The sequence below is a fragment of the Sinohyriopsis cumingii genome, chromosome 3, assembly GCF_028554795.1.
Source record: "Sinohyriopsis cumingii isolate HCF-2022 chromosome 3, ASM2855479v2, whole genome shotgun sequence".
Classification (NCBI taxonomy): Eukaryota; Metazoa; Mollusca; class Bivalvia; order Unionida; family Unionidae; genus Sinohyriopsis; species Sinohyriopsis cumingii.
The window spans coordinates 78,375,789-78,396,770 of record NC_142963.1 but is presented as its reverse complement, the minus strand read 5'-3'; the positions used below and the strand labels follow the sequence as shown (position 1 = coordinate 78,396,770).

General features: G+C 34.2%; 1 protein-coding gene across 1 annotated transcript in view; it reads left to right on the top strand.

Annotated features, from left to right (window-relative positions):
• Positions 1-14,879, top strand: part of LOC149803159 (uncharacterized) — a 255,820-nt gene extending 240,941 nt beyond the window's left edge. Inside the window, exon 28 of the mRNA XM_089952783.1 lies at positions 14,605-14,879. Within this exon, the coding sequence (XP_089808909.1) occupies positions 14,605-14,669 (65 nt within the window). The 3' untranslated portion in view covers positions 14,670-14,879. The remainder of the gene's footprint in view (positions 1-14,604) is intronic.
• Positions 14,880-20,982: the final 6,103 nt, after the last annotated feature.

The window sequence follows — 20,982 nt, the reverse complement described above, 5'->3', positions numbered from 1 at the left end:
TGTAGAGAATTACATACGTAGAAGGAAAATTTTGATTTCTAGTCTCCTTTAAGGTTCAAGGGGAATTTAAAAATGGTGTTGATGTGCCCATGGTGGCCTGTATTGTGTTGTTGTACCAACAGTCTTGTTTTAACAGTAATATAATTCGAGGTTTGAATTCACTAAATCCCAGTGAATGTCTGTGTCCAAGAATATTATTTTAATGAAGACTATATTTCCAGAGAAAATTCACTTGAATTGAACAATTGAAGAAATAAATTCTAGCCCAAAATGAACTGCTGAACACAACAATAATACAGATTGATTCTGCTACATTTTAATCAGGCATGAATAATCTTACATTACAGTAGCATATAATGAAATAATAAAACAAATATTTAGAAAAAACAACTAACCTTGCAAACTAATTATACACAACAATGCACATACCCATTGATGTTGCGAGGCCACAGAATTGTCAGATTCTTGCAAAACAGTTGAGGGTTATGCAACTTTAACCCAGTTTCTAATAGAGTGTAGAGTATGGCTTTTCAGCCCTTTGATATACATGTAGCAAAGTTACCCAGTGCATTGTGCTATAAATAGAACACCTGTTACCTATTTGACTGCATAAACATAAGGCCTGTCTATTGACTGTTAACACATTAACTCCTGAGCCAAACAGCTAGGAAGTCCCCTGAAGCATACTTGCAGAGATAACCTAGAGCAGTGTTAGCCTTTCCAGTGCCTGTACCCCTGCGACTAGTTGACAGCACTTGGCTTGCAGATTTTTATAGAGGGGGCTACTTGCAATAAAATTATTATTTTATTTGTATTTATTTAATTAATCTGAAATTTGGCACAGCAGTTCTCAATAAAATTACGCACATAATGGTATGAATTTCATGCTACATGCAGAAATAAAACTCATGCATAAAGGTGAAAACAAATGATGTACTTACCAATTTGCTTCTCTTGCCATAAATAATCCATTATGAATTCACACAGAATTATTAACACTATCAACACATGAAATAATTCTATTTTATATACACTGGTAATCCACTTGTCATCTCTCTTGTAAACCTAATATCCTGTGAATACTGTATACAGATGGACATATTTTCCTTGCTCTTTACTTACCTTTCTTCCTTAGAATTCTCACTGAAAATTTAAAAAAAACTAATAAAACATTTAACAAACCTTGAATTATGCACTCATGCTAATAAAATGTATTTCCTAAACATTTATTTAACGATTCTTCAAAAGATCTACATGATATGGTTTAAAACAATCCGCACACAAATGAACATTACAATAAATACGCATATTCAAAACTTCACGGCGTCGCTTCTGTTACTGCACTGTCGACATCTTCCCCTCTTTTCACCATTCTTAGGATAGTGGTCTCCTGTGTTTGTAGCTAGTGTTGCTATATCACTTTCCTGGTAGTCTCCAATAAGTAGTTTTGCCAGATTTATATTAAAATCAATCAATCGATGTGCCTTTATCCGTCTGTTCAAGCTCCGCTTGACATGATGTACTGATTCCCTCATTAGTATGAATCCGTTGGTTACTGCAATATCAAACAAAAACCAAAACAGGTACAACCACCATTTTTTTGCTGCTCTGTATGTACTGTACTGTGTTCTCAGCTGGTCTGCCGTGTCTACTCCCTTCATGTTACTGTTGTACTCTGGCACGATAGATGGCGCTCTGATGTCCCTGACTTGTCCATTTTTGGATTTGCACTGTACTGTCCTCTCTATGGCTGCTGGATCTTCTGCTGTTGATAGAGCGTAGATGTGCTTCTTGTTCATCCAAATACAGGCTGTTACTTCGCCACGCTGTACTGTTTTAAATTCCCCTTGAACCTTAATGTCTCTTTTATTAAGATGCTGTATGGAATATCCTCTTCTGTTAGATCTTATGGTTCCACATGCATATGTACCTTTCTGTAGAAGTTTCTCGAATAAATCGGGACTGGTGAAATAATTGTCTACATTTACTATGGTTTCTTTCCCAAATCTTTCCTGTTAGGTCCATAACGACATGTGTTGCTAATCCAACTTCTCTGGTACCTGCGTCCTTACCTGTATAGACTTGAAATTCATTGGTGTAGCCATTTGTTGGGTCAGCCCTCATCCAGACCTTGATTCCATACTTCGTCGGCTTGGCTGGTAGATACTGGCGAAAAGATAACCTACCTCGAAATTTTATCATGGCTTCATCTACACTTTCATTTTGATGAGGATTGTAGTTTTCTAATCAGCTGTTTTGAATGGCATCATACACTGGCCTCACATGATGTAGCTTGTCATGACCTTGTTGAAGCCTGGGAAGATTTCTACGGCTATCATTTATATGAAAATATTGTGATATTTTATCAAACCTATCTCTCTTCATTACTCTTCTAATACTTAGGTTTCCAAATAGGGCATCTGTTGACCAGTACATGGCTGTCTCAGGGAGCTGAAGAATACTCATAAAAACTCTCATCCCCATCCATGCTTTGATTTCTCTCTCTGTAACATCTCTCCAGTTTGGATCTTCTTTCTCCACCTGCTTTTGTCTTGCATAGAGATTGGTCTCATCTACAATCAACTGAAATAAAAATGCTGGGAAAAAAAGCTCAAAACAATCAAATTCATTAGCATCAGGGTCTAAATCCGTTGTTGGCCCGGGTGTTGGTCCTGTGTATTTCCTCTTGTCAATGTGTGTTCTATCGTTTACGATCCACCGATCAGCTATTCTTTCATTTTCTTCTTCTCCATCCTCTTCAACATTCTCATCACTACCGCTGTTATCTCCAATAGCTATTTCAATGTCACTATCGATCTCGTCTGATGAAAATCCAGAAAATTCTCCGCCAGAATCCATCAAGTCAAAGTCTGCTCCTAGAGGCTGATTCTCGTCAATTTGCATCATTTTAAAAGCGAAATATTTTCACTAAATCAACTGATATCAAAGTGAAATTTTTTTTCCCTTTGTTCAGCAATGTACGCTCTATCTATGTAAGCTAAAATTTGATTGGTTAAACTGCCTGCATTAGTAGGAAATGGCTTTAAATCAACCAATGGTTTATGCCGAGCTAACTCGTAGTGAGGGAGAAAGGCCTTGCTAAATGCTGCCTCTTAAACTCGGCGCTTGGGATACAAGCTATGCAAACTCAGCCACTTTAGCGAGGCACGCGGGAGATCAGGGATGTAAAGTACGACGAGTATACTCGTCGCCAGGGGTTAATGTGTTAAGCAGTATAGTACATGTTATGTAGTTGGGAGCCATATAACTCAACCATGTTATGGACGGAGCTGTGTTGTAAGCAACCAGGTCAGGTAGCTAAAGAAAATGATGCATATACCAAAACAAAATAATGGGGGGTGGGTAATAAATGTGGGTGCAAACATATGTGCTCCATTGGCACAGTTACTGTCTTAAGTCGATGCATATTAAATGAGCAATACACCTGTAGTGAAAACAGAAGGCATATATAACATTTTACTTTATTCAGATAACCACGTATTGGTACATGTACGTATATACTGTTCATATATACATGTCTAATTTATAGCATGAATAGAACATCAACACCATGTACTCACCCACGAATCTCATCAAATGCATTGAATCTACAATAAAAGTAATCCATTGAAATTATGCACACACACAGAATCAAAATATTCAATAATTTTGACACGGGTCATATAGGTCTGAATTCATTGAAAATAAATAGCACAATCATGTAATGAATACTGAAATATGTTTACTTTTTAGTAAATCCCAAGTTTGTAAAAGTTTGCGTTTAAAGCCACCGTTGGTAGCGTTTGTAAGCATAAACTTTTTTCCTGCAAAAAGGAAACTTTCACGGCACAGTCACATTGGAAAATGAAACAATCCATCAGGTTCCAATGCTTTTGTTTAAGTTTGTTAAAGACTTCTTTTGAAAAAAGGTAATCTTTGTTTTTATTGAAGATTGTAGTTGGCTTTCTTTGGTGAAGGATGCATGCATTATTGAAGTTACTGCTAAAGACCAGCTTTGGATAACCAGACACATGCCTGTTTCTTATTGTAGCAGCAACATTAACTCATAACCCCTTGAGGTTTTTGTCGTTTTCGCATGAAATGCGAGTAGGAAATACATGTTGTGGGCTATTTCTGAATACATCAACTTTCAGGTGATTTTCCAATAACCTAATGCCTAGTTGTGTTAGAAACATCGTTTTTCATTGGCTATTTCACTCTTGCATAAGGGTAAAAAAAAATTTTTTTTTTTTTTTTTTGCCTAATGGACCCAACATTTTCATATCGAGACCACTCTTTATCCCAAATGCCCACCGTATCCTACTTTTTGCAAATGTTCACCTGTCTTTGTGCAGTTCAGACTGGTCTGCCTTAGACCTGAGGCCAAAAAGTCTAAAATCTGGACACAAAATCGGATTCTGACTACGAGCTAATTTTGGGTGGGGAAAAAAAAGAGGGGTAAAAAAAATTAGGCTTTTCCCTCTGTATTTTGTAGTGCAACTAGAAGGTCCAGATTATTTGGTATCATTATAGAGCTACATCTATCTACCTTTCAATAATACCACCCAATTTAGTGTATGATACGTGACCTTGACGCTTCAGAGCTTGGTAGTAGGCTACTACCTCCTGCTACGTAAATGCTGTGCCAGGGGTTAATGAGTTAAATGGCTGTTGAGAACTATATCTGAAGTACACTGGGCATCAGGGTCTTTGAAAAAATTAGATAAAGTCCTTGAAATGTTTTTGAATTTTGTCACACCAAAGGGGTATGAACCCTGACCAGACATCCAATATGACCACCATGGCTGCCATTATGAAAATTTGTTATTGACACTGCTTCTGAATGGAAAGTCATATCATCATGAGATTTACACACTGAGACTTTTCATGATGTCTAGTTGGTCCATATTGAAAATGATGCTGATCTTACCTCCATTATGGCTGCTAAGATTTTCAAGAAGGCCTTGTTATTGTTATTTGCTGATCATACTGACTTGAACTTGTTATATCTAATTGGTTCTTAGAAAAAAGCAATAAGGCTGCCATCGTTAAAGACTGTAACTGCTCCAGAATATCAGAGATGGCATTCGTCACTCAGCAAGTGAAAAAGAAATGGTCTTATCTTCTGTTCCTTGTATTTCTATTCTGCCAGTAAAGTGTCAGTCCCTCTTTGGGACTCTTGTAAAAATCTTTTTATAGCTACTCCTCCTGAATAGATTGCCATATCAACATGGGGTATGTACCAAAAAGCTTGAGTCGTTGGTCCTAAATGAAAATGGTGCTGATCTTGTATCCAATATGCTGCCATAATGGCTATTTTGAAGATCTTGTAATAGGTACTCCTCAGCATGGGGTTTTCTCCCAAAACCTTTGTATGCTATTTAGTTGGCCATGAATGAAAATGGTGCCAATCTTACATCTTGAAAATTTTGTTCTTGCTAAGGAAAGATATTAACACTTGAGAATTTAAAGTAAGACATGGTCTTGTATTCCTAGAAATTCTTTTCAGTAAACATCTTTGATGAACATGCTTATGGACAATTTTGTACATTTGTATTTGTAAAACTTAACTCGTCATTGGCACTATATACATGTATATAGCATGTACTGTATTGTGCTGATGTTCCATTAAACCCTATATATATTGCTACATAAATGCCAGGCATTTTCCTTGTTGAGTAAGCCTTTTAAAGAAAAATTACCTCCTTTTTTTTTTCATATGTGCCTTGAATGAAAATACTATGTGGAAATGTATACCAAAATTTTACTGTTTGCTATAAAATGTATTTTGAAACTCTTTATAAAATCACAATCATCAATGTTATACTATATATTTAATACTAAAGATGAAGTCAGATTATGAAGACAAAAATAGAATATAAGTCTGTGGAATCGCCTCTGGAAACAACATACACTTTTGCTATTGCAAGGTGTGAATATAGGATTTGTTGAGGAATTCTGTATTTTCCATATTACATAAAAATTGTATCTAAACTTCTAACAACTGTTAAAATTTTGAGTCCCTTTTAGTCAACTGCCATTCTTGCATAACTGGAATTAACTGAAACATCACAGGTAAAGTCATTTGCTGCTTTTATAATGAAGAGCTTTCATTGTAATATGTGACAATATCCAGTGCATCAGGAAAGAAGTTGATTGCAGAAGCAACTAGATATAGTGCCCATTGCAAATAATGCTAAAATGCAAAACTTAAGGAAATACTGGATTTCCTATACTTTTTGCATTTAACAAAACTTGTCAGAAACAGGTTATTTTCCTTGAATAAATATAGTGTAATTTGGTCTTGTATTTGTGTTATGGAGCATCTAATTTCACCATTCAAAGTATTGTGTATTTCAACCTATTACATGACAATAAAAGATGGTAGCCACCATGCCCATGAAGTTCAATGGATTCAAGCCAAAAGCAATGGTTACCTCAGTTTCCTTAATATTAAGATTTGTACATTTTACACAATCTTTGATTGTCTTTTCTGCATTTAACATAAATTTAATGAGGCTGATAACTGATAGCAAGTTGCAGGGCTGCTTTCTTTCAAATATGACTGGGTATGAATCAGGATACGACACAATGAGTAAAGGCCACATGCCTTAAAATAGCTGACATGAGCTATATCTGAAATCAAACTATGAAAGATGGCAGCCAAGTTTCAAAATGTAGACTTAACTTAAGATAATGTTCCAAGAGTGAAATTACATTACAGCCTAAAAAAAAGTCACTCTGTTTATAACTCAGAGGGTTGTTACAATGTCATCTCCATTTAATTTAGGCTACCATCCTATAAAATATACAAAAAGGCCACTATATTGGAGTACTATGCACTTTTTATTGTAACTTGTCAGTCATAAATACAGGTATTTGTCTAGCTAATAAATGGTATATAAACTCTGCACATTGAGATAAAATCAAGCTTCACCATTTGTCTAAAGCTGGTTTGGCACACTAACATTTATCTTATAGTTTGTTTTTCTCTGATATATTGGAAAATTTAAACAAAAAAGGCAGTGTTTGTTGTGAACTGACTAAATTATTTCTGGAACAAAAGTTGCATCAAACTTTCTGAAACAATGACATCTTCATATCTATTTGCCTCAGTATTAAGTTTATGGCTAGAATATCTTGTCTAGAAGAGAGAGAGAACTACAGTGGTTCAGTGGTTGCAGGTTTGAATCCTACCATCAAACCAGTCTATGTTAGCTTCTTTGGTGTGTCCTTGGGGAAGACACTTCACTCCAATTGCCTTGGCACTAAATAACCTACTTGTATTGGTGTGCCATAAGGGGAAAACAGTTACTATACATTGCAGATTCACAAGGCAGCAGATACCCCCAACACACCTTTCTGTTGAACTTTATATTTAAAGGAAACCCCATATAAACCAATTGTGTGTCAGATATATTAGTATAATTTTGCTAAGCATTTCTAAATACTGTTTGTTCAACTTGAGAATTTGAATATTCCCATTGGACCAGTACTTTTGTATACTTGTAAGTCTGTGGAGAAAACTACTAGTCTCGGACTACCAGACTAATTTAAAAAATTGAATTCCCTTTTCATAATCCAGGATCTGAGTCTGTCAGTTATCTTAACATGGACAATAATAATTTCATTGCAGGCATCATATAAGATAGGAATCCAACCAAAAAGAGTTTGTATGGTTGTTTTACAAAAATATTATCTTAAAAGAGTGAGAAGCAACAAGCTTTGTAAAATTCAACAAATAATATATTTCTGTAAAATACAAAGTGAAAATGTAAAAATCAATTACAGCATTGTAAATCCCAAAGAATCCTTGAATTTCGAATGCAAGTCCTAATACCGGTAATTATTGTTCAGAATAAACTTTACTGGTATTCCAAAATAAATCCAATGCTGGAAGTATTGATGTACCTGTGATGGCCTGTTCTTTAGTGATGTGCCAAGTCTTTTATTGAATCACAATAATGCAATCCAAAAATATACCTTAACTGATTTTGTAGATGATTTTAGTAAAACAGGTTGTCCCTTGACAAAATATGTGATGACAAAAATGCTATATTTTGCACAGGATTTACAATCATACATTGCATTTTATAAATATTTGCAAACTTGCAGAATACAATTGAGGTGGAGGTGGACAGCATCTTGACAAGCAACAAAACTAATTATATGAATATAGTAATACATTATGCAAGTTAACAAGTTCTATTTGGTATAAAACATGCTTAACATCTCCAGTGGCATTAAAGACTGCTATAACTTGGTATTTGCTTCTTTTTTTTTTTTTTTTGCATGGATACAATCACTTTTGTGCATATACAAACAAGGTCTTTGTTCCTTGAAACTTTAATATTACTAACATGCCTTTCAATGAAAAAAGCATACAAACATTCTTGTTTAATTTTGTACCTTTGATTACTGAGGAGCCAAACTTTTTTGTTTCCTCTGCTAGATGGTCGTATATGTGATGGAAATTACTTTCTACTAATCTTTTTGAATTTCTAGTACCATTCCACATTTTTGGAAAGGCACAACACATCTTGAAATGTTAGATCATTTGGCAGCTGAATGTTAACATCACACTTAACACATTGACCCCTGGAGCTTTTTGTCATTTTTGCCTAAAAATCGAGTAGGAAACATTTTTAAAGCTATTTCTGAATAGACTCGAAAACACCAAATCCCTGGTGATCTTTCAATAACATACTGTCTAGTTGCATTAGAAACATTGTTTTTCATTGGCTGTTTGACTCGCGCATGAGCAGAAGGGTAAAAGCTGGACTTCATTTTATATTTTTTTGCTAAACGGAGCCATTATTTTTGTATGGAGACCACTCTTTATTCCAAATGCCCATCTTATCCTACTGTTTTGCAAAGGCGCATCTGTCTGTTTGCAGTTCATACCGGTTTGCCTTAGATCTGAGACCAAAAAGTCTAAAATCAGGACACAAAATCAGATTCTGACCATGGGCAAATTTAGGGTTAAAAAAAGTCGGGTCCAAAAAATGAGGTTTTTCTATCTGTATTTTGTAGTGCAACTAAATATTCCAGATTATTTGGTATCATTGTAGAGCTACATCTGTCTACCTTTCTATAATATCACCCACTTTAGTGTATCATGCATGACCATGACGCTACAGAGCTCGGCAGTAGGCTACTACCTCCTGCCCCGTAAAGTCGTCGCTAGGGGTTAATGTGTTAACAATCTTCTTATGACTGAGAAGTGTCATTTTCCCTACAAATTAAAGTGTAGGTGTGTGATGCTAGTGTGGCCATTTGTCCACTGACTCTTATTGATTAGACCTGAGACTTCTTTCAATTGTTTCATGGTTAAATGCTGTAATTCCTCCAGTTTATAATCAGTATACTTCTTACAATGATGTTTTGATTGTTTGTAAATCTCCCAGCAGTGAGCACCTCATTTTGGAATATTGAGATTTCATGAGATAACCTGAGAGTGTTATTTTCAGGTATTATGAAACTGGCATATTGGTCACCGTAAGCATAGTGGGTCAGTTATACACCTTGCGCATCTTACATGCAATATAGGTGACAGTCGATACATCCTCAACAGTTTTCATCCAGTGTTCATAAAATTTTCACCATATACTTAAGAGTTCTCAGCCAGTGACCACAATTGTTGATACCAGTATCTTTATTTTTATTGGGGGGGGAGGCTGTTTTGTTTTGTATTTTATTTGTGAACTTTTTGGATACTTTAACAAAGAACAATAAATTTTAAATATTCCACATTTTAACTTTAAAAACAACAGCATGCATAAACATTATCACTGAATGAAAAGAACGTATTTACAATTTTCCCAACCCATACTTAAAGCAAAATTCATGCAAACTGAGTAAAACAAGGTTCATACAGTTTTTTTCTTTGACCATTTGCAGTGTTTTGGTTATACACTGAAGTTCATATTTAGCCATGGTTATATACCTTCAGTTTTTTAAAGCCAACATTAGTTCAAGTAATAATAGATTTGGGTTTTTGTAAAACACTGCATCCCACTGAATCGAAAACAACACTTAAATGTTGAAAGAAAGAAATATAATAAAATATGCAAATTTAATTTAATTTACATAGCACCATAATTTAGTCATGTCATCTATATACCTGTATGCATATAAATGGTCTTATCAAATCTTATTTGCATGATATAAAAAAAATACTGGTATTCAAGTACAATGTATTTGAAAAGTGCTTAGCTAATAAGCTAATTTATCAACTTTTTGAAAAAGAGCTACTTGAATGGCATGAACTCATCTAAATATGCATGTAAACAAAACTTCTAAATTTCATTGCCATGGGACAAGCAGTTTCTGCCTAAATTTTCACAATCAGTGCCAAGTAAAAAACAATGAAGGGGGAGGGGAACAAAAATGGCTCAGGTGACTTAAGTTTAAATTGTTTATCTTCTTTTGGAAATAAACATGCTTATAAAATATAATGGGCTTGGGACTAGTTACTGCTTAGTGAAGCTAACAAAACGTATTTTTCACAACTACATTAAAGTCTCAAGTCTTTGTGGGTTTTTAAACTAATAAAAGTATAACAATATCTTCATTGCCTAAAATTGGTTCCGGTCATCAATGTTTGGTATTATTATATTATCATAATTTTGAATAGTCTACCTGGAACTTCACACAGTTTCAGTACAGTTATTATACCCAGTCTCTTCTACCCATAGTTACATAGTCATCAGGCTGTCCATTCTTTATCTGGCACTGATATATGTAACTAATCATGCAGTTTTTGATGGATTAACATGAAAATTTGAAACTATAATGGTAATTTTTTTAAATATATGCACATCAACAAATCACTGTCTTCCAGTTTTTGCTAATTAATTCGCTTTTTTAATTGTGGTAGGGCATGATGTGACTTTTGAAAGCAGTTTTTGAAAGATTGTTATGAAACTTGGTAAATATTATGGTCATCACAGAAGCTGTGGATACTGACAAATTACATTGTTTCTGCAATATTTGGTTAAGTTGTTGCCCATTTTGTCTTGTGTGTGTGTGTGTGTGTGTATATATATATATATATATATATATATATATATATATATATATATATATTAAATGCAATGTATTAACCACAGTGAAATTGGTACATATTAAGGTCATCATATAAGTTAAAGGTACACATTTAACAAATCTTGTCCCCTAGTAACTTCTTAAGAATTTAACATTCTGACTTGAGCAGTGAAACAGTATGTATTTTGGTTATCATCATACAGTATACATGTGGACAAATCAGTGTACATGTACTTGATCTTGTGAAGGTGTAGATGTTTAGCTATAGATTCATCTCCATGGTGGAGTTGAAGTTGGAAAAGCGTGAGTATATTTATGTGAGAAAATTGATGACCTGTCTTCCAGTTCTAGCAAGATTTAGGATGGTCAGAAGGATGTGCAGCAGGAATATTATGACACCCACTCACCCATTTTTTGTTATTGAGTGGGGGCACACCTAGCTAAGGACATAAACTTCATGTGGGTGGGGGTTGGGGAGTATAATAATAATAATAAACACTTTATTTAGAGAAGGTAACTCAATTAGTTACAGAACTAATCTACCTTGAGGCCTTCTATCTGTTATGTACAATATATACAGTATATACAACATGATGTGAAGAGTCTGGCTTGACACTAAATAAGTAAGTAATTTTAATATTCAAATTATCAAGCCTTGAACACATGCACAGGCATCTGTGAAAACATAAACATATATAAAACATAAAATATAATCCTGCATTGAAAAATTCAGCTATGAAAATGATGTAAAATTACAGAAAAGCAATCGGTATTTTTTGTACTAGAACTGTTCAATTTTCTCAAGATTTCAGCCATTTAAGACACTGATTGTGAAAAGATCAAATGCTAGGAGCCTGTCTTATGCCACTGGGAATGTTGTTCCGTACCACTGGAACAGTATATTGAAAACTTTGTTTAAACAATTCCTTCTTTGGCCTTGGTATAATGTAATTTTTTCTTCTTATGGACCTTAAATTTGGAGTGCCATCAACATCTCTTTGTAAAAGATATTGCTTAGATAGACAAGAATGTCTTTTCTGGATACTTTATACATCGAGTATGTGTGTGTGGTTGTGATATGTTTGCAGTTTGTGTGTGTATTTGTGTTCATAATATATAACAATGCTAAGTATGTAAGGAGTTTGGAAGAGTATTAAATGCCTAGAAAAAAAGTTTTATTTTATTTTTTTTTAGATTTGAAGTTTCAGTCACTTTCTGTTGGCTTATGTAAGTAGATAACTTAACTATAAAATGTACAGCTTTGCTTGCTTGGGGTAAACACACAGATCCCCACTGGGGCCACAAAATACTGAGTAACACACACATACACACACACCAGCACTGTCTGGAAGGTTGACAGATATGATGCCTGGAAGGTTGGCAAGTATGTTGGGTCATGATTGCATCAAACAGCTTTGTAAATATTATAAACTAAGTGAAAAAATGGAAATTTCTCTGTGTGACAAGTAGCTGTAAAATTAGAATTTGACTTTTCATGTTTTAAAATAAATATAGATTTGCTGTAAAATACTCTTCTCCTTGTCAGCTTGGTAATTTTGTCTTTATTGTACCAACTAAGCATGGCAGATCACCAAGACTTCACTTCATCATCATAGATATAGACAAACAGATACAAAAATAATGAATTTTGTTTAGCTTTAAAAGGATAGGTGTTAATCACCACACCAGGTGGTAAAGTTATTTTAACTCCAGTAATGTGCTTAGTCTATGAGGTATGATCTGAATTATTTTTACAGTTGTTTAGACAAGATATGTCTGATTTTGATTCAGGTCCTCATGGTTCATATTTAATACCATACATGTTCAAGACTTACAAGTCAAGTCCAACTGCAAAATGCACAGATGCAGATCTGCCATCACATAATTTACTGGCAGATCTGGAGCTTAGCATTTAGTTAGGAGTAATTCAAACAGCATAGACCCTGACCTGCCAGTTTATCATACAACAGCAGATCAGGGTCTCTGTTGTTTACAGTTGGACTCAACTTACCATTGAATATATGCTGTATTTTAAATTACAAATTCTCATTGTAGTATTTTGTATCATAGTGTCTGGGAAAATTTTAATAGAATGCTCAGCTTGTGTCCAGCTACTTCTACTCACAAAAATGTCTTGAGATTGTCAAGACATTGTCATCAGACTTCTATCTAGAAATAACTAGCTTTATTATATGCTTATATTTTTCTCCGTTAACTTTAGATTGTCAGAATCGTTCAGTATTTTAAAATACTGAACTCGCATGCACTTCATGTTGCACTCATAAAGGAACTACTTTCTATTGTAAACAAACAATGGACATAGATGCCAGCACTTTTGATTTGTAAACAAATCATGTGCACTCACATAGTAGGCACTTTACGTTTTGGTTGATTAAATTTGTTTCTGAATGAAGTAAAGCAAATGTTTCATGGACTGCCACGTACCAGCTGCTTTGCTCTATTTCACATTAACCTTTTTGATACAATGTTTCAGATAGATGCCAGATTTCATAAAATTGCTGGGTACCTACAAATGACATGCAAGTGACAAGGCATAAACTGTCTTTAGCTGGTAATAAAAATGGAAGAAAATATGCTTAGTTTTACATCCTGAATTTCCTCAAAATTTACTTTCTTAGTTCTGCACATCCGAATTACATGAGCCATGTCATGGGTTCTCAAGCTTGATTACACATTTCGAAATTGTACTGTAATTTTGACTACCGGTATATTCCAAATGCAGTTACACCCTCCTTACTGCACTCAAAATGAAATAAACAATAAATTCCATACGTCGTCTTGATAATTGCAGTTGAAAGACTTCATATTTTTCCCACATTATGATTTCAAACAATCAGTGACAGAACAGAAACACGCTTGCAGATGTCAGCAAGCTGCTCTCTCGTTGCTTCAATCCGATGTATTTCATGTATAATTGACACAGATAACTCAAGTCCATAATAACAAAATTTCGTAGCATCTGCAAAAATACCAAAATCTATTCATTTTATATCAAATTTAATAGTTGTTGCCATGAGCATTCATTCTCAGTGTGACTCCAAATTTCAATGTAAATAGATTAAAACACCATTTTCTTTTGAAAGTTATGTCTAGCACATGACTAAGTTCATATTTATCTGGGCAGAGTTATCTGTGCATTAATAATGTTGTTGTGTAATGATGAATCTTTTGTGTATATGGTTTGGAATATGGCATACATTCAGTTGCTTTGTTTTGTGTAGTGTATTTTTGTTTACCTAATTAAGCCTTAGGTAGAATAAGAAAATGAGCATATATTAAAATGGTTAAAAAAATATGAACTCGTTTTGTCAGATGGATATACTGCACTCCCAAGGTCGTGCAGTATTTCTGTCTGAAAAACTCATTCATATTTCCCCATACAAATGCAGTAACCTCTAAGTATTACTAAAACAGTGGCACAATGAGCAATGCAGTGTTGGGTCTTTATCTGTTTCTGCTTTGGGACAATTAAGAGTCTTGTAAGTGAATAGATGTGTAGAAGAGTTATATTTATATAATTATTTCTTTTTCTTACAGATTCTCAGAGAGATGTCTTTGGTGTAATCATCCTTTATCTGTTCGTGCTGCTGATGGAGATGTAATATGTTTTGTAGTTTGCATGTTTGCTTTGAATATTGACAATTTTTAGAATGTGTGCCACAGAAGATCATAGATATTACATTTTGTATTTGTTTAAGTGCATTCAAGAAAATGTCATTTTTAATTTCTTATTTACTGCTTACACTCATAATTTGCACAACATAACTTTTTTATTTTGTTTGTTACATTAAAGGCTATATTTTGTCAAGAAATTTATTGTCATTTCTCATTACTGCATGCATGTACAATTTATATTTCTTGCATTGTCTGTCACAAAACATGACCCTTTACTCCAGTACAAGTGAGAAGCAATGCACTTTCTATGCACATGTATATAACTGACTCTCTCTCTCTCTCTCTCTCTCTCTCTCTCTCTCTCTCTCTCTCATATTCTGGAGAGACAGTGCAATTGGGATATAAAGATGGCCTCTTTGAATACTTTGTATTTGTTCAAACTATTAAACTACATGTCACATGCACAAGGGTTTCACTAGAAGCTGGTAGCAAGCACTTTTTGCCATTTATTTTTACAAGAAGTTCCACCCTGCTTTCCAGTTTTGACTAAGCCTTTTTAACAAGAATTTTGGAATTTGTTTACAAATTGACAAGGAATGGCTAAATTCGTCATTTATGTGCAATGTCGATACACAAGTGATTAAAAACACAAGGAATATTCAGATTTGGTGACATCATCAAGATGCACCCATTAATCACAATTTATGCTCATTTGCTTATAATGAAGTGAGGAAGGCATATGCTTGACTTTCGGTTAAATAAAAAAAGTACCATATATACTCGCCTATAAGCCTGTTCGCATATAAGCTGACCCACACCCACACACACACCCCAGTCTAAATAGGTATAAACACTAAAAAGTGCTTGACCCATGTATAAGTTGACCCACAACTCCATGACATCACATGGTAAGTTCTAAATGCATTTATTTAGGCAACTTTTATTTAAAAAAATTATTAAAAAGAAATGGTATAAACTTGTTTAAAAAGTATTTTATTTAATTTTTTGTTTACTTATTGTTTCTTCCTAATTTAGATTTGTGTATAACTTGATTGAACAATGAGAAGAATTGAGCATTAGTGAGTTGCTGTAATACTGAGTCTCCCTTTTGACTCAATTATTGTTTGTTTATGCATAATTGCATTGGACATTTTATATCAGTGCACCAGTAATTACGTTTTTATTTTGCTTTGAAATTGTAAATGCAATATGATAACACAACAACAGTACAGTTTGATTCAACACTCGAAATTAGGCAACAGAACGTATTTACATAATGGCACCACCGCATGTACATTGTAGGTTTAAACATGTGCTGATTGAAGTACATACCTTGGAGTCGAATTATGGGTTCCACTGCACTCAACTTTAATGATGTCTCCAAAATACAATATGAAGTTTCAGAAATAATGCTTCAAAAATTATGCTAATGCCATAAAAGTTGAGGTGGAGTTTGCTTTGATGTAAGCGACCTTACACCATATGTATCAACTCTCACGCCAGGAGGGGAAAAAACTCCTGATTTTTAGAGTCGTTCCACACCTACCTCCCGATTTCATATTTCCCGATTTTTGCAGAGAACTCCTGATTATTACAATGTATCTTTGATTTTCATTTATCCTTAAAAAGAAAAGTCCTACATAAATAGATATATCGTATGGAATCCATGTTCTGTTGTATCACCTGTGAATATTGTTGTGACAAAATAATTACTTTACTAGAAAGAATTTGCTTCTTTAGTAAACAGAATGTTAAGTTTAAACATTACTCAAGTAAATTTACGATTGTTTTTCACCTCTACAAGAATACAAAAATCAGAAAATAAACCAGAACAAAAAATAAACCACAACAATAAAACTGTCGACAATTAATTTCAGTCCCAAGAATGATTACAATGAATGCTTAACTCCATATGCTGTAACAAAATTCCCACAAAAGAAACCTATACGACTGAACACCTGACATTTTCATACCGTATATACAAATGTTGATTACCATCATTAAATGAAAAGAAGGAATGAAAATACATAACATGCAGTATATGTGCTCTCAAAAGACTAATTCAGACTACATATGTTTATAGAAACAATACTAAATGCCATACGAGTTGATAATAAGGAAATAAGGTCATATATACAATGAGGGGAAAATGGTTACCACATGTACAGTACCGCAAGGCTGCCTATATAGGTACCTTTTAGGTCACCAAAATTGGGAATCCTTTATTTGCCAGTCAGTAGCTGATGCTTGCATAACGCAAAGTAGTGAAGAACATGGTTTCTGTGAATTGTGACGGAGGGCCAGTCATTTTCACAAAATAGTTGTATCGATAACCAGGATTAACTTTTAATTAGTCGCACTGGCTTTGCTTGTTTATTTAAGACTAACCTTTAGCTGTTGTGCTGTTTGCCCACAGCTGACCTGGGGTAAAATAAGGGGTGTCACAGGGAAAAACGGCGCATATTGGACCTGTAAGATTGGTCGATATTTAGTGATAACAAGGTGTTAAAAATGCAATGATAAACCTCCCATTTTTAGGTCACAATCTATTTTTGTATTCATCTTCCTACTTGGATTTTGAAAAGTTCATAGATATGCCTTACACCCCACTTTACAAAACTATGGTAATTGTGCTAATATTATGGAATGAAAGGCTATTACACATCAATGTACTGATAATCTTGATCGTCAAATTCCCTCGTAACGCAAGCCAGTTTCAAGGTTTTAATGATTAACTGGCCTATATTGCTGTCGGAAAACAAAAGACAAGTCAGGTCAACTATCAACAAAGGAGACATCAAAACATCAAGCTTTCCATTGTGTTGACAGTTATGATGTTGTTCAGCCAGAATACAAAACTATAGATTGATGATGATTGGTTGATTATAATGAGAATTTTAGACTTTATAATTACCATTCTTAGTGAACATGTAAGTTATGCTGGTTATGTGCCTTGTACAATTAATCATGCATTTTTACCTAAGTTTGTAGGATCACTTATCTCATTAAAAATTAGTAACTTTTGAGTGCGTGATTCAACATAAATGAAACAGCTGAAATGTTATCTGGAAGAATGCAATTTGGTCAAAACAATGGATAAAACAAAGTCTAATATGTTTGGGAATAAATAAGGATTTAAGTGACACTATGCATGCTTTGCACTGTGTAAATACTGTACATTATATTTCAGCCTGATCTCCAAGGTAAACTACCGGCCTGCGAATTATGAAGTCTGTATTTACCTTTATTTAATTTAGTGTTGGAGAAATCAGAAAATATGTACATGCAAAATAATAACAAAATCAATCATAATACTTTATAACAGTTTAATAATTATTGGGACACCAAAAGTGATTTTTTTTTTTCACATCCCAAGATTTACAGCCATTACAGTAATCAACAAAAAGATTTAAAAACTAAAGTTTAGACACTGGTCTGCGGATAATCTGACCCCTCTTCTTCCAGGGCTTTATTTTTTTCCTAAATTTTTTGGCTTATATGTGAGTATATACAGGTTGGTAACAATTCATCACCAGATCGACAAAATAACAGATGTTTCCTTGTTTTGTATATGAATGATACCAGTGATGATTAGGCAAGTGGATGCATCCTAATACAGTATACCTGTATTATTAATGGTACCAGTGACCATCAACATTATGAACATTTTGCATATGGTTTAACCTAAATAAAACATATTAAAGTTCATGATAAATGTTAGATAAAACATAAATACAGCACACTTGTTATGACATATTAAACAAGTACTGAAAGTGAGACTGCTTCCTCCAATTCTTTTAGAAATGAATCTGTAAATCTTTTATAATATGTAACAGCTTCCACCTGTAGAATATGTTGCAAAGTATAGTATCTTCTAGCTACACCTAGATACATAGATAAACCATGTAGTGATGTTCACCTCTCTGTTGTTGTTGTTTTAGGGTTTAACGCCATTTTTCAGCACACGATAGGCTATACATGGCGGCCAGTATTAATGGTGGAGGAAGAACCCGGAAAGAACCACTGACCCACGAGAAGCTACTGGCAAGCTTTCTCGCATACCCACACACCTCTGTAAATTAGTTGTATTTATTGCTGATTTCAGTTTGTGTATTATTATAAAACCCCAGTTTTGCTTTTAGTTTCTTATTACACGTGTTCTATTCACCTGACTTCATTTTCAGATACATGTACTTTTGTAATGATTATTTTACTAATTTTATCAATCAAGTTGACAAAAGAGATTTTAATTTTATCCAAACAAATACATTGGGAGAAGGTTAGTCCCCCTGCCTTTAAGAGGCAAAGAATGATGAGAAGAATTCTTGCTCCTCTGACCTGAAACACATTGAGATTGAGGACAGTTCTTTTATTCCCTGTGCCAAGTCACAACATATCCAGGACACACTGTACTAATTATACGGAAGAACTGTGAACCAGTCTAGAAATGGGTGAACAAATAATAGAGTATTTACGGGTTTGGTGGTCCATAATTGGCTAATAATGAAAATTAAAATTTTAGTAAAAATATCTTTTGAGAGCTTATCCTATATGTAATTTAAAAAAAATATATACAAATTTGTACTGATGCAATTTTAGTATTTTTACAGGCTTGACTCGGGAGTACTCGATAATGAAAGTAGCACCTGATTCATTTGGTGCAGAATCAATAACATGTTTCATGCACATGTAAATAAACAAAATACCGCGGCTCATATGGTGTTCTCCACACATAAGCTTGCACCAAGGTTAGATGTACATGGAGAATTATAGGTCTCATCTTCAGCACCCAGAAATTTTAAGTTATTGAATTTTGAATATGATGGTGTTTCCATATGTTTACTATTGGAGTTGAATTAGTACCATGGGTCCTATATGCGACCTATACCATAATAGGAGCTTGTTGTTTCCATGGTATCATTTTGGTGGCTTTTTCATATGACAATCATAATGGAGTCTTTTTTTTTCATGGTTTGCATGTGATTTTGGAGAAAAAATCTATGCAAAAGACAGATGGGAATGGTTTTATACACTGGACATTGGCAGTAGATAGCTCAGGCCATGGAGAAAAGAGCATAGTATGGCCTGATGGCAGAATTTCATATGTTGGTGCCCACAGATTGGCCTATATGATTAAATACCATTTAACACATGCAACAATTCCCCAAAAGGGGGTGGGGGAAGATTTTAAATGTAAACCACTTATGTCACAATTACTTATGTATTAATACTGATCATTTAACTTAGAGACACATTCAGCAGATCAAAGCAGAGAACATTGTAAAAATCAAGGACTGTGCACATGCTGCATTGCCTCAACCTGTAAATTGCATTATTATATGTTGAGTCACATTGAATATCAATTACATCTGTCTTATTTCTTATCACAGAATTAAACTCCTTGACACCTTTTCTATGTTCAGCATGTTTCTCATATTGGTACATTCAATTTTTTGGCAAACAGGATTGGAACTTTTCTGCATCCCTTTTATTGAGGGAGCAGGGAGGGACATTTTCACTTAAAAGAATAGTTTTCAACCCTTCATTCCCAATAGAAGTCTGCAAAAGTCCTATCTGTATTGCATTATTTACACAGGCAGTTTTTCTTCCCAAACCTCTCTTCTGCATCTCTTCATACAGTTGAAACATTCTTGATGTATAACTGCATGGTGAACATATTGCTCTCTCTCACCACACCAGACCTCTTTTCTCTTCATGTACCAAGTCCCATGATAGAAAACCTTTATAGTCAGGGTGTTGGAACTGGTGCTCTCGGAACACATTATTCCACATCTCAGCATTTTTTCCTGTGTGCACTAAGCAATATGTGTTTTGTTCACCAGATCTGTTGTTGTGAATAGATGAAAACAAGCTTCATGTCAGAAATATGGTTTCACATTTGAAACAAAAGCTATTTATAAAGCCAACATTGCTCTGCACTTAGTATCAAGTAATAGTAAGGAATCATTTAACTGTAAATTGGAGCTTGCTACTTGGTTTGCCAAATCAAGGTGTATTCCCTCCCCTTTGACTGTAATTGGGTGATTGCAAGGTTTGTTTTGTTTCTATTTTTTCAATAATTTATGCATTTTATTCAGCTTTATATTAAAAAGTAAGTAATTTAACACTGCTTATAGTGGAAAGTAGCCACAGTAATGATCTTGAGACTTTTTCTTAACTTTTTATGAGTTTTGGGTAATTGTAGGTATAGATTTATGTACATTTATTAAACAACTTTAATATGCAATTCAATTCTATTACTTAAATTTAACAAGTAGTTTATGCAGTGATAAGTTTATC